Raw genomic sequence first — 14,497 nt, forward strand, 5'->3', positions numbered from 1 at the left:
TGGAACTCCTGACCTCAAGTGATCCACCCACCTCAGCCTCCCAAAGTGCCGGGATTACAGGCGTGAGCCACCACACCCGGCCGCCTCATACATTCTTGATAGTAATGCAAACAGGTTCAACCAACTGCTAAATTGCCTTCTAAATACCTAACAAAATGTAAAAGGTACAGTCTTTCAACAGACATTTCTCCTGCAGATACAATCATACAAGGACTTAGAAGCAAGGATGTCCACTGAACTATTATTTATAATAGCCACACTGGAAATATCAGTAAGTAACCAGTGTATCTGTACAATGGAATGTTTTGTAGCCTTCAGCCAAGAATAGGAAAGCTGCTTAGGGGGCTGATAATGATAATTAACATTTTTGAGCACTTACTAAGTGTTTACATGAATTATTTGACATGGAATAATCTACAAAATATAACATTAAACCAAAAAAGGAAAAACAACAGCAGCAGCAAGGAGCTAAACAGTGAACAGTATGCTCCCACTTGGTTAAAAAAAAAAAAAATCGTATCTATTTATGTGTGTATATATACACAGAAAATTTTTGATATATAAACATCACCTCTAAGGAAGGACAACTGGGATTAAGGGTATAAGGGAGACTGATGTTTCACCGAATATTGTTTCCTAATGTTTGTCTCTATCATCTGCTCATCAATAAAAACACAAGCTTCAGAACCATATGTATAATACAATCCCTTTATAGTCAAAAGAATTTCTTATTTACATATATGCATATATTTCCAGCCTAGAAAAGTCTGAGACACTAGCTACTAACCATCAACACTTAACTAGGAAGAATGAGATGAGACAGAAAAAGAATAAGTAAGAGAGAGAGGAGTCATTGGTAACAACTAATGAGAAATGTATCAGTAGAAAGTATAATACGCTTTGTAATAAAAACAATAAAGGTACATTTTAAAATCAGCAGATACTAGTTACAGATTTAAACTTAAGAACATCAGTTTCAGAAACAGTAAAACTTGATGACGATGTTTTGTTGATGAGTAACAAAAGGACGGAAACCCACACGGTTGATGCTAGAAGAGGCCCTAAAGATCCCAATTCTCTTGTTTTGCTGACCAGAAAATTAAGGACCAGCATGGCTAAGTCACTTGCCTGGGTTAACAGCGATGCTAGGTGAGAGCCCAGGTCATTCTACCCTAGCTCACGGCTTTTCCACCAAACATTCTGGGGACTTCTCCACCTTGAGGTGCTGACTTAACTTTGCCACTTCTTAGAATCCTGATAAAAACAATACTGTGCGTATGAATTCAGAATATTCCCAGGGACTCTGTAAATCTGGAAAACAATCCAATTAGGAACACTCTGCCTCTTTGTTTTATATTTTGTTTTAATCTATGGAGAGAACAGAGCATAAGGAGATGCGGAGGAGGGAGATGGAATGAGAATAAATTGATTAATGGACCATCTGCACAGCACCCTTGTTATATAAGGGTTGTTGTTAGTAAGAGGTCAAAGGATCATCCAGGAAACAATCTATACAGCATGTATGTGGACAGGTGTGTAGCAGTTGGGTAAAGCAGGGTAGTGGGAAAGAGTGCCTGAGTGATGCTAAGGACAAGCAGAAAGTAGGGCACATAGGCTGAGCGCTGTGGCTCACGCCTATAATCCCAGCACTTTGGAAGGCTGAGATGGGCGGTTCACGAGGTCAGGAGTTCCAGACCAGCCTGGACAACATGGTGAAACCCCTCCTCTACTAAAAAAAAATACAAAAATTAGTTGGGTGTAATAGCACACACCTGTAGTCCCAGCTACACAGGAGGCTGAGGCAGGAGAATCACTGAAACCCGAGAGGCAGAGGTTGCAGTGAGCCAAGATTGCACCACTGCATTCTAGCCTGGGCAACACAGACTCCATCTCAAAACAAAAAAAAAGTACAGCACGTAGTCAGTGGCCAGTGCTGGGGATCCCCTCCCTCTTCCACCAACCTGGTGAACAGCCAAGGAAGAAGATAAGAGAACAGACAGATAAAGAAAAAAAAGAGAAGAGCTAACTATCATAGTACTTTGTCCTTGGCTATGCTGATTTTACATGTAATTATAGCCAATTCATGGATATAAAAGGTTGTAAATAAAACTGGATCCTGATTTCATATTACTAATACCTACTACCAACATGCATAAGCCCAGTTTCTCTGCTGTAACCTGGTAAGCATTTGAACCACAGATGGAGCGGGGTGAATATGCAACTGGATCCACAGGACACCCAATCCCACTCCAGCTCCTGGATTTTCTCGTATATTTGGTATAAGGCTTAAGAATTTAGGCCGGGCATGGTGGCTCACACCTGTAATCCCAGCACTTTGGGAGGCTGAGGTGGGCGAATCACCTGAGGTCAGGAGTTTGAGACCAGCCTGGCCAATATGGCAAAACCCCATCTCTACCAAAAACACAAAAATTAGCCACGCATGGTGGTGCACACCTGTAATCCCAGCTACTTGGGAGGCTGAGGCAGGAGAATCGCTTGAACCTGGGAGGCGGTGGTTGCAGTGAACTGAGATTGCACCATTGTGCTCCAGACTGAGCAACAAGAATGAAACTCCGTCTCGGAAAAAAAAAAAAAAAAAATAGAATTTAGGTAAGCCTTATTTTGTGAAAGCGCTGCTCTGGCAAAGAAAGAAGTTTGCAGATAATTGCTTCTCCGTGCCAAAAAAGAAGAACTGCAAGGGAACAGTTCAAAGTTTTAGAGGTCAAAAGACTTTTCCAGCTTTCTTTTTTAAAATCAACAAACTCTAATAAATATTTATGATGTACCAGGCCAAGTCCTTACCTTCCTGAAAGCACTGATCACATTTTGCAAGTACTATTTTAATACCATCATTGTTTGTGTATTTTGATATAACCACCATGCATGATTAAAAACTCCATAAAGAAAGGACGACCTGTAAATTCTCAACGGTAGCTGAAATCTTTACAATAATGATAAAATAATCAGTAGCAGCTAATCCTCAAGGAGGACTCAGTATATCTGAAGCACCCTGTATGCATATCATCTCATCCTTACACAACAAGCCTTTATGCCAGGTGGACTTCTAGCATCCCATTCCACAAATGAGGCACAAAGAGGTTAAGTAACTTCCCCAGGGGTAAGTGTTGGTAACCACCTTTTATTCACCACTCACCCTTATGGGGGGCTAGTCCTGTGAAGGGCTTTAAAAAGATTTTCTTCAGCTTGCACAACAACTTGGCAAAGCATGATTATTCCTACATTACAGATAATGAAACTAAGGTCCAGAAAGGCTAAACTGCTGTTTGGCCTTGGCAAGTGGCAGAGCTGGTCTTTGATCTCAGATCTCTCTGCTTTCAAAGCCAATGTTGTTCCCACTATACCAATGGCGCCTAGACATTCAGGTTTCGTGGACCAGTAATATGTCCAAAAAAACTGGCGGGGGGGGGTGTAACTTACACAGAATTACCAATTATACATTTTGCCAGGTATGGGTGTTCAAGGAAACAAGAAACAAAACTGTCTACTTTTACTATCATGGTGAAAAAGCAAGGAGATTTTAACACCAAAAACTAGAAAGAACCATGTAACAGTTCTGTATAAATCAGAAAACAGGCTTGGCATGGTGGCTCACACCAGTAATCCCAACATTTTGCAGGCCAAGGGGGAGGATCGCTTGAGACTAGAAGTTCGAGACCAGCCTGCGCAAATGGCAAGACCCCATCTCTAGAAAAAATTAGCCGGGCATGGTGACATACACCTGGAGTCCTAGCTACTTGGGAGGCTGAGGAAGGAGGATCACTTGAGGCCAGGAGTTTGAGGCTGCGGTGAGCTAGGATTTTGCCACTGCCCTCCATCCTAGGCAACACAGTGAGATCCTGTCTTAAATCAGAAAAAAGTTCTTATAAATCAGAAAACTTCCACTACATAAACACTATCTTCTCCTTATTTTTCTCACATTACCAAGTATCAGTGTAAACTGAGGGACAGGCACAGTGTTTGAGAACCAGTCTTCCTCCACTGGAGTTATCAGGGGATACCTGTAAAATCTGTTCAGTCAGCCTCTCCACAACCACATCCATTGGGGTTTGTTGCGTAGTAATCACCACATCTGTCTATGCACCTATCTATCTACTTACCTTTTTTTTTTTTTTTTTTTTGAGACGGAGTCTCACTCTGTCACCCAGACTGGAGTGCAGTGGCTCGATCTTGACTCACTACAACCTTCGCCTCCCAGGTTCACGCCATTCTCCTGCCTCAGCCTCCCGAGTAGCTGGAACTACAAGTGCCCGCCACCACGCCCGACTAATTTTTTGTATTTTTAGTAGAGACAGGGTTTCGCCGTGTTAGCCAGGATGGTCTCCACCTCCTGACCCCGTGATTCGCCTGCCTCAGCCTCCCAAAGTGCTGGGATTACAGGCGTGAGCCACTGCACCCGGCCCTACTTACTTATATTTTATAGATTTTTAAAAATTATTTCCAAAGGCCTTCTCCCAAGACACCAAAGTACTTTTAGACATCAAACCCCTTTGTAAAGAGATTTTCTTTATTCTCTTTAAATTAAGTAAAGATGCGGCCTCCTTTGAAATGCCAACAAAAGGATAAGTTTCATGTGAAGCCAACTCTAAGAAGATGGTACTAAGTCTCTTTAGTACTATCTGGAATTTCACATGCAGCCTCCCATAGCATACACCTCTTCTCAGCTGGTGAGGCAATTATAGTTCCTGTCTCAAAGACCACTGTGAACAGATGTTAAGGCCTTTCAGAATTTAAACTCTCTGACCGCAAGACTTCGGTTTATTAATTGCATACTAACGGATTCAAAAGCACAGAACTTCCATTTTAACTTGACTTTTACTCCTGCCAGGAGAAAAATACTTTTTCAGGAGACAGCATAACATCTCATGCCTTAATTCCATGAATTTCAATGTTTAGAAAGTATTTGCATAGGACTTATCTTTCTGGCAACTCCTACTGTTCTTTGGACACGTTCACAAATGTAGAAAGGCATAAATCTATTAAGGATCATAAACTCTCAACTACGCAGCACAGTAAGGAAATGTGGTATTCAAATATTCACATTAAAAAAGTCACTAAACATTAATTATGCCTCAAAAAAAGGATTAAAAAGTCACTCCACTGGTGATTTATGAACAAACATTTTTCTCAACATCATAAAGTATACCTAATAAACCACAGTGAACACTGTCTAATCTTCTGATAGTTAAGAAGGTTCTTGAAGATTTGTATTATAAACAAGATTTGTCTTGGCAGTCCAGCAACACAACAATTAATAGAGAATTCTAGTTGAAGACATGCCAGGTGACAGCTGACTGTATTATTTCTACTAAAGTATAATTCAGCTTTTAAACAATTCACATTGGGGCCACACAGCCCTGTGTTTGAACCTGGTTCTTCCATTTCCTAGTTGTGGGGTCCTGGGAAATGACTAAAGCTCTCCAAGAATCCTCTCCTCAGTGTAGAAAATGCCTCTGCTGGGGCTGGGTGCAGTGGCTCACACCTGTAATCTCAGCACTTTGGGAGGCCCAGGTGGGTGGATCACGAGGTCAGGAGTTCGAGACCAGCCTGGACCACATGGTGAAACCCCATCTCTACTAAAAGTACAAAAATTAGCCGAGCATGGTGGCACATGCCTGTAATCCCAGCTACTCGGGAGGTTGAGGCAGAAGAATCACTAGAACTCAGGAAGCGGGGTTTGCAGTGAGCCAAGATTGTGCCGCTGAACTCTAGCCAGGGTGACAGAGCAAGACTATCTAAAAAAAAAAAACCAAAACAAACAAAAAAACCTCCTCTGCTGGAATTCTGGGTTATCTCTCCAACTTCATCAGTGACTTTCGGTGCAAAGTTTAACTTGGCCTCAGTACCTATTTTTGTAAAGAAGAGAAGGAAACACCAAAAAATCTAATAATATGAGATTATTAGGACTCACAGATTGCTATCTATCTTAAATCTGGAGGATAACTGCCAGAGAATTATTTTAAATGTTTGGGGAAAGGTGGAGGTTAGGGGAAGGGAAGATGGGAGGAACAGAAGGAGAATTTAAAAGAGTCCTTCATAATATATACGCTACCTCCTTTCCCTTACATCAAAAGTGTCCTCTGTGGCCAGGCACAGTGGCTCACACATGTAATCCCAGCAGGCGTGATTACCTGAGGCTGAGGTGGGCGGATCACCTGAGATCAGGAGTTCAAGACCAGCCTGGCCAACATAGTGAAAGCCTGTCTCTACTAAAAAGGATTAAAAAGTCACTGATACAAAAATTAGCTGAGTGCAGTGGCACGTACCTGTAATCCCAGCTACTCAGGAGGTTGAGGCAGGAAAATCGCTTGAACTCGGGAGGTGAAGGCTGCGGTGAGCTGAGACTGCGCCACTGCACTCCACTCTGGGCGACAGAGTGAGACTCCATCTCAAAAAAAAAAAAAAAAAAAAAAGAGGTGGCCTCCCTAAAAATACACAGGTTTATGAGCGCCCTCATGGGGTGGATTAGTTAAATGCCATCCCTAGTACTGGCTGCAGTTGTTACAGTAGAAATAGATCAATTATTTGAAAAAAATAAATAGAATCTTAAAGAAAGTTGTTGTAGTCCAGTTGAATTTTTGATGTCTCCTAGTAAATTCTAAATTATCCACATTAAGGCCCCTAAATATTTTTGTGATGTTTTAAATAACTCTTGTTCAGTGTTTTGGATGCTTACTCCTTAATTCAATAATTTGGGAAGTAATTCTGAGATGACCACAAAACCAAAAACCTGTGAGATTTCAACAGATGGTCAGACTGTAAGCATTTAGGAGAACAGAGTCAATTGTAACTGTGGTATGCTTAGTACTCTGTAATAACTAGCAGAAATTATTACTAATAGAAAAAAGGAAAAGCTCTTAATTTGTATATTTTTCTTGCCCAGTAGGTTTAGCACATAAACAAGGTGACTAATAATGTTATCTAAATGGAAGCAAATGCATGATATCATGAAACAATATGTAGTTACCTTTTTAATATATGTGCTTTAGGTAACACTAACATGAATTTACACACCTTGCCATGTGTAGACTTCCCAGTGCTTAGTACTGAAAGCAGAGGAAACAGAACTGCCCATTTGAAACTACTAAAAATACAAAAATTAGACCACGCATGGTGGCTCACGTCTGTAATCCCAGCACTTTGGTAGGCTGAGGCGGGCAGATCATGAGGTCAGGAGATCAAGACCACCCTGGCTAACACGGTGAAACCCTGTCTCTACTAAAAATACAAAAAAATTAGCCAGGTGTGGTGGCAGGTGCCTGTAGTCCCAGCTACTCGGGAGGCTGAAGCAGGAGAATGGCATGAATCTGGGATGCAGAGCTTGCAGTAAGCCGAGACTGCACCACTGCACTCCAGCCTGGGCAACAGAATGAGACTCCCTCTCAAAAAAAAAAAATTAGCTGGGCACAATGGTGCAGTGAGGTCTGTATATTAGGACTTGTTAATTTGGGTAAAATAAAAACCCTTTATATGATAGACCAACTGTGCCATAACAAATTACACTACATGGAAGGTAAAGTATCTCAGAATATTCCAATTGTGTTAAAAATAAGGCCCTAATTGTTTGAAATTAAACTCTTATTTTAAACTTAGTGGATCAATAATTGAATATCTAGAAAATCACGCAATTAAGCCAACTTTCCTAGTGATATAAAGGGGTAACAATGGGGGAAAATAATTTTTAGAACACTTTCCATTGTTTTGTCTAAAAAGTTGTATTCCCGTATTTCCATATATGTAAAACCTGGCAGTATCCACTTCCTGAAATACGAAAAATTGGGTCTTTGGCATGAACTACTGACAATTTAGAGAAATGATGAGAGAAGACCAGTTTGAGGTAAGTTTTCAAACAAATATACACTCAGGTGTAAAGGGTTAGTGTAGGTAACAAGTCATGTATACATTCCTAAATTGATCAGATTATGAATTTCTCTTTTTTTTATTTTTTGAGACAGGGTCACACTCTGTTGCCCAAGCTAGAGTGCAGTGGCATGATCTCGGCTCACTGCAACCGCCGCCTCCCAGGTTCAAGTGATTCTCCTGCCTCAACCTCCCGAGTAGCTGGGAGTACAGGCGTGCGCCACCACGCCTGGCTAATTTTTATATTTTCAGTAGAGACGGGGTTTCACCATGCTGACCAGGCTGGTCTCGAACTCCTGACCTCAAGTGCTCGGCCTCCCAAAGTGCTGGGATTATAGGTGTGAACCACTGCACCTGGTCCAGATTATGAATTTCTAAAAAAAAAAAAAAAAATTACCACTTGGTAGGAGGTTAAGATGACAGCATAACTTGCTTCAAGGAAGTCCCACCCCACCCCTTCCCCTCAGACTCCCATACTAGAGGCAGAGTCTGTGCCTCTGGAGGAAAAACAAGGCAAACAAGCCACATCTCAATCATCTACAAAAACATGGGGTAGGTGGGGAAGGGAGAGATGTATGGTTTCTACTGGGATTGGCCTCTCCGAAAAGAAATGATCACTAAAAACTCTGGAAACTCCCAGAAGCAGAATCACAGCTTAGGATGATCATGGAAGTTTTCCTGTTGGAGCAGTAGCCAGCTATGGTCAAGGCGGTCTAGACAGGGAGCAGTGCAGGGCTCCGTAAATACAGCACTGATGGAAAGCATTAGCTTCCTGAACTGTACAGGTTACACCCAAGTAAGTTAATTCCCTCGGTAAGTCTTGCTTTGCCAGCATATTCACTGTAAAACATGTAACAGACACTGAAAATAGAAATCAAGATTACAGGCAATATTTTGGAAACCAGGTCTTCCTCAAGCTGTGGGAAAATCTGGGTGGCCCAGATTCCTTCCTTTCTTAAAATATGACTGCTTTTCCTCCCACTCTAGAAAAGAGGTGGAAATGTTTACATGGATACATCTGATGTGTTGCCACAGCTCTTAGCAATAAGTCCTTCAAAAGGGCGATCTTTTCCTTCAGGTTCTGCAACAAAGCTCTGATTGTCACGGTAAGCTGAAAAGAAAAGAACACATCCTAAGTATTCTAGTCCAGAGTGCAGAATCCACGAAATTACATCACATAAACACTACTTCACGGGCTATGATTCAATCAAACCAGGGCTGGAAGAGATAGATACTCAGCCCCTCACGACAAACTCAGGGCTGGAAGGAGGCTCAGTGGTGCCCTGGCCCAGCTGCCCACTTACAGCTTGTACCCGCTCCACATCCTGGCCAAATGGTGAACCAAGCCAGACTGGAACACCGATACTGACTAGAAACTGTCAGTGAGCTCTCACTATCAGCTGAATCCTGTGGCCTGAGCTTCTACCCATTGATCCTACGTATTTGCCTTGGAACCATGCAGGAAATTGTGTTCCCCAAGTCCTCATTCCAGAGCAAAAACCCACACACAGTTCTCTCAACCAGGCTTCCAATGACAAAGCGTGAAGTCCCATTACCATCCCCACCGGGCTCTCTAAACAACCGGTAAAATTTACAACCCAAGGAAACATTTTAAGGCAATGTGTTCTTTTTATGCAAGAGGAATGTGAAACACACATGACTCTTTTCCCAGGAGTATGTGAATTTTCTCCAGTCATCCCAGAGGAAATTTTTGTCTGCGACTCTAACCTGTTACATTAAAGGATGGAGAAGAGGGCGAGAAGAGGTCTCTCAGGAATTTGGAAACGTGAAAAAACTGCCTGTATAAGTTAAAACATATTCACCCATGGATGAAATCAGAGACATGTTAAAAAGACAGAATACCACAGGTTTCCTTTGCTACCTTCTCAAAAGCAGCAATTACATAACTCAAGTGGACTCCCTCCTTGGATTTGCAGAATCACACCAAGGAAAACCAGCCAGTGTGCTAGAGGCTGGCCCAGACTGCACACATCCAGCAGACCTCCAAGGCACCAGCAGCCAAGAAAAGTCTAACCTGAACTATCCCCTTGCCCCTGGAAACCAAGGAAGAACCACCTACAATGTCGTGGAGAAACACCAAGGAAAACAGATCTCTCTACACTCAAAGAGAAAAGGGCAAAAGAAGCAAATAAAAAAGCCCCACACACACCAGGCCTACAAAGAGCAGTCCACAAAATCAAAACCCAAAAGCATTCGGGAGATAAAAGACATAGTATGTAGCCATTAAAAACTATGGCTCAAATCTCAATTTGTTCACATAGTAAGATATTCATCACAACTTATGAAAAGGAAAAAATATCAAGTCATAAAATAAAATATCACCTAAACAGAGAAAAAACCTAGGAACTAAATACAAACACATGAAAGCACCATGGTTCTATCTAAGTAGTGGGATTTTCTAACATTTTATAAGAAAATGATCATTTTTGTAATCAGGAAAAAAGTGTCATTATCATAATTAAAGACAGTTTCTAGAGCATAAAAAAAGATGGAAAGCCTAATTCACATTTTAAGCTACCATAACCTTGGTAACAAGCATGACAAAGACAACCACATGTCAATCTTACTTAGGAATTATAAATGTAAAAATCTTTTCAAAAATATTAGCTGGCCGGGCACGGTGGCTCAAGCCTGTAATCCCAGCACTTTGGGAGGCCAAGACGGGCGGATCACGAGGTCAGGAGATCAAGACCATCCTGGCTAACACAGTGAAACCCCATCTCTACTAAAAAATACAAAAAAAAAAAAACTAGCCAGGCGAGGTGGCGGGCACCTATAGTCCCAGGCTACTCGGGAGGCTGAGGCAGGAGAATAGCGTAAACCCAGGAGGCGGAGCTTGCAGTGAGCTGAGATCGCACCACTGCACTCCAATCTGGGCGACAGAGCGAGACTCTGTCTCAAAAAAAAAAAAAAAAAAATTAGCAAATTCAGAATTACATTAAAAAGGACCATATACCATCAACAAGTAGAAATTATTCTAGTAATTTAAGAACAGTTTGATGTTAGAAAAATGTAGCAATAAAGCTCATGGTGTTAATGATTAAAAACAGAATAAACATATGATTAGTACAGTATAGGGGAAATTATAAACAAAAGAAACATATACACAAAAGAAAGAAAAACTAAGAATAGAACACTACTGCCTTAACTGCGATATTATTTAGCTTTGCTCTAGAAGTTCTAACCAATACAATATGAAAAATACAAGGACGACAAGGGAAGATGAGATTATTATTATTTGCAGATTGATAATAGTCTACTTAGAAAAGTTAAGAGAATCAACTGAAAGAATATTACTATTATTATTTTTTTTTTTTTTTGAGACAGAGTCTTGCTTTGTTGCCCAGGCTGGAGTGCAATGGCATGACCTCAGCTCACTGCAACCTCCGCCTCCCGGGTTCAAGTGAGTTTCCTGCCTCAGTCTCCCGAGTAGCTGGGACTACAGGCGCCTGCCACCATGCCCAGCTAATTTTTGTATTTTTAGTAGAGATGAAGTTTCAGCATATTGGTCAGGCTGGTCTCAAACTCCTGACCTCAGGTGATCCACCCACCTCGGCCTCCCAAAATGCTGGGATTACAGGCATGAGCCACCGTGCCTAGACTGAAAGATTATTAAAAACTGTAGAGGCTGGGCTGAAAGACTATTAAAAACAGCAGAGGCCAGGTGCGGCGGCTCACACCTGTGATCACAGCTCTTTGGGAGGCCGAGGTGGGAGGATCACGAGGTCAGGATTTCGAAACCAGCCTGGCCAACATGGTGAAACCCCGTCTCTACTAAAAATACAAAATTAGCTGGGCGTGGTGGCAGGTGCCTGTAGTCCCAGCTACTCGGGAGACTGAAGCAGGAGACTCGCTTGAACCCGGGAGGCGGAAGTTGTAGTGAGCTGAAATTACGCCATTGCACTCCAGCCTGGGCAACAGAGCAAGACTCCCTCTCAAAAAAAAAAAAAAAAAAAAAAAATCCAAAACAGTAGAGGAATTCAGTATGGTCATTAGTCATAAAGAAGTGAAAAAATATCAAGGGCATTCCTAAGTTTAAGTAATACCTAGGAAGAGTTTTTTAAATTATTATTTTATTTTATTTTTATTTTTATTTTTTTGAGATGGAGTCTCATTCTGTCGCCCAGGCTGGAGTGCAGTGGCGTGATCTCGGCTCACTGCAAGCTCCGCCTCCCGGGTTCACACCATTCTCCTGCCTCAGCCTCCCGAGTAGAGTAGCTGGGACTACAGGCACCCGCCACCATGCCCGGCTAATTTTTTTGTAGTTTTAGTAGAGACGGGGTTTCACCGTGTCAGCCAGGATGGACACGATCTCCTGACTTCGTGATCTGCTCGCCTCGGCCTCCCAAAGTGCTGGGATTACAGGCGTGAGCCACTGCGCCTCACTAAATTGCTATTTTAAAACTTCATTAACAATACCAATAAAATCTAAAAAATATCTAGCACAGTGCCTGGCACATAGAAACTGTGCAATAAATACTGCTGAAAGAAACAAAAGGAAACGCTCAATATTGTAAAAATGTTAAGTCTTTCCCCAATTTAAATCTATAAACATACATGTTATTTGAAATCCCATTTGGAATTCTTTTATTGCAGAAGACGTGGTAATTAAGGCACAGCACAGTTGTCGTTTTTTTTTTAATGAAGTTTTACAAAATTATTCTGACAGAAAGATAAATGAAGGAAGATAAAGGCCATGAATATGTATCATGTTCATAGGGGCCTTAATCGGAAATAAAGTGATTATAAAAAACTACAATAGATGACGCTGGCAATTACCAACAGCTTCAATAGTGCAACATAACAAACGGCCCAGAAACAATGTGGCTGTGTAAAAATTCAGTGAATGAGGCTGGGCGCGGTGGCTCACACCTGTAATCCCAGCACTTTGGGAGGCTTAGGTGGGCAGATCACAAGGGCAGGAGATCGAGACTATCCTGGCTAACACGGTGAAACGCCATCTCTACTAAAAATACAAAAAATTAGCCAGGTGTGGTGGCGGGCGCCTGGAGTCCCAGCTACTCGGGAGGCTGAGGCAGGAGAATGGCGTGAACCCGGGGGGCGGAGCTTGCAGTGAGCCTAGATGGCGCCACTGCACTCCAGCCTGGGCGACACAGCAGGACTGTCTCAAAAAAAAAAAAAAAAAAAAAAAATTCAGTGAATGAAATATCAACTATTTCATATGAGGGAAAGAAATTCGTAATTGAGCAAATGGGGAAAAAATAAAATTAGACACCTATGACACACCAAAGTAAACACCAAGTATTTCAAAGATTTACACAAACAAAACAAAATAACAAAAAAAGCTTAAGGAAAATTTAGATAATTATTTATATAACCTCTGTATGTAAAAGGCCTTTTTAAGCATGATATCTCCTTCCCTCATTAGAAAAGATCACCAATAAATATGCTGATAATTTCAAAAAAAATTTAAAAACCGGTACATGTTTTACAATGTCACTTACAAAATCAAGTTAATAGGGAAAGTATTTATACTAAATATGCCAGATCAAAGCTTAATATACTTAACATATATAAAAAGAAACTTTTGAAATTAAGAAACAAGGCTGGGCACAGTGGATCATGCTTGTAATCCCAGCACTTTGGGAGGCCAAGGCAGGAGGATCTCTTGAGGCCAGGAGTTTGAGACCAGCCTGGCCAACACGATGAAACCGCATCTCTACTAAAAATACAAAAATTAGCCAGGCATGGTGGTGGGTGCCTGTAATCCTATCTACTTGGGAGGCTGCGGCAGGAGAATCGCTTGAACCTGGGAGGCTCAGAGCTTGCAGTGAGCCGAGACCGTGCCACTGCACTCCAGCCTGGGCGACAAAAGCAAAACTCCATCTGGACTAAAAAAAAAAAAAAGAAAAGAAAACATGTTCAAGACGTAATAAAAAATGCATATTAAACTGTAACATAGTATTTTTACCTAGTAGAGATTTTTTCAAAGATAATCAAAATCGGTATAGAAATGTTATTCTGCAATATATGTGTTCAAAAGGCTTAAAATGTTATACAACCCAAATCCAGAAAGTCTACATTGAAGAATTTATTTCAACATTTGGCTATACTTAAAAATCATTTGTAATTAGAAAGAATCTAACTGTCTAAGAAGATGACACTAGTTAAATAGATAACAGCCCTTCATGTAAAAGATGAAACCATATATTTACTAGAAGAAAGCAGGAATAAGGCCGGGCGCAGTGGCTCAAGCCTGTAATCCCAGCACTTTGGGAGGCCGAAACGGGCGGATCATGAGGTCAGGAGATCGAGACCATCCTGGCTAATCCGGTGAAACCCTGTCTCTACTAAAAAATACAAAAACTAGCCGGGCGAGGTGGCGGGCGCCTGTAGTCCCAGCTACTTGGGAGGCTGAGGCAGGAGAATGGCGTGAACCCGGGAGGCGGAGCTTGCAGTGAGCTGAGATCCGGCCACTGCACTCCAGCCTGCGGGACAGAGTGAGACTCTGTCTCAAAAAAAAAAAAAAAAAAAGAAAGCAGGAACAAATTTTTTATAACCTGGAAACAGCAAAAACTTAGATATGACTAAATATACAGAAGAATTAAAGATTGACAGCCAACTTCATTTAAAAAAA

General features: G+C 41.5%; 1 protein-coding gene across 3 annotated transcripts in view; it reads right to left on the minus strand.

Moving 5' to 3' along the window:
* STX8 (syntaxin 8) overlaps positions 1-14,497 on the minus strand; it is a 313,076-nt gene that overhangs the window by 284,126 nt on the left and 14,453 nt on the right. For all 3 annotated transcript variants that reach the window (XR_002726115.3, XM_023190864.2, XM_023190863.2), the window contains exon 3: positions 8,895-8,989. Coding sequence is in view for 2 of the 3 variants with exons in the window: in XM_023190864.2 (XP_023046632.1) it covers positions 8,895-8,989 (95 nt within the window). In the remaining variant the exon portion in view is untranslated. The remainder of the gene's footprint in view (positions 1-8,894; positions 8,990-14,497) is intronic.

The sequence above is a fragment of the Piliocolobus tephrosceles genome, chromosome 16 (assembly GCF_002776525.5).
Source record: "Piliocolobus tephrosceles isolate RC106 chromosome 16, ASM277652v3, whole genome shotgun sequence".
Taxonomy (NCBI): Eukaryota; Metazoa; Chordata; class Mammalia; order Primates; family Cercopithecidae; genus Piliocolobus; species Piliocolobus tephrosceles.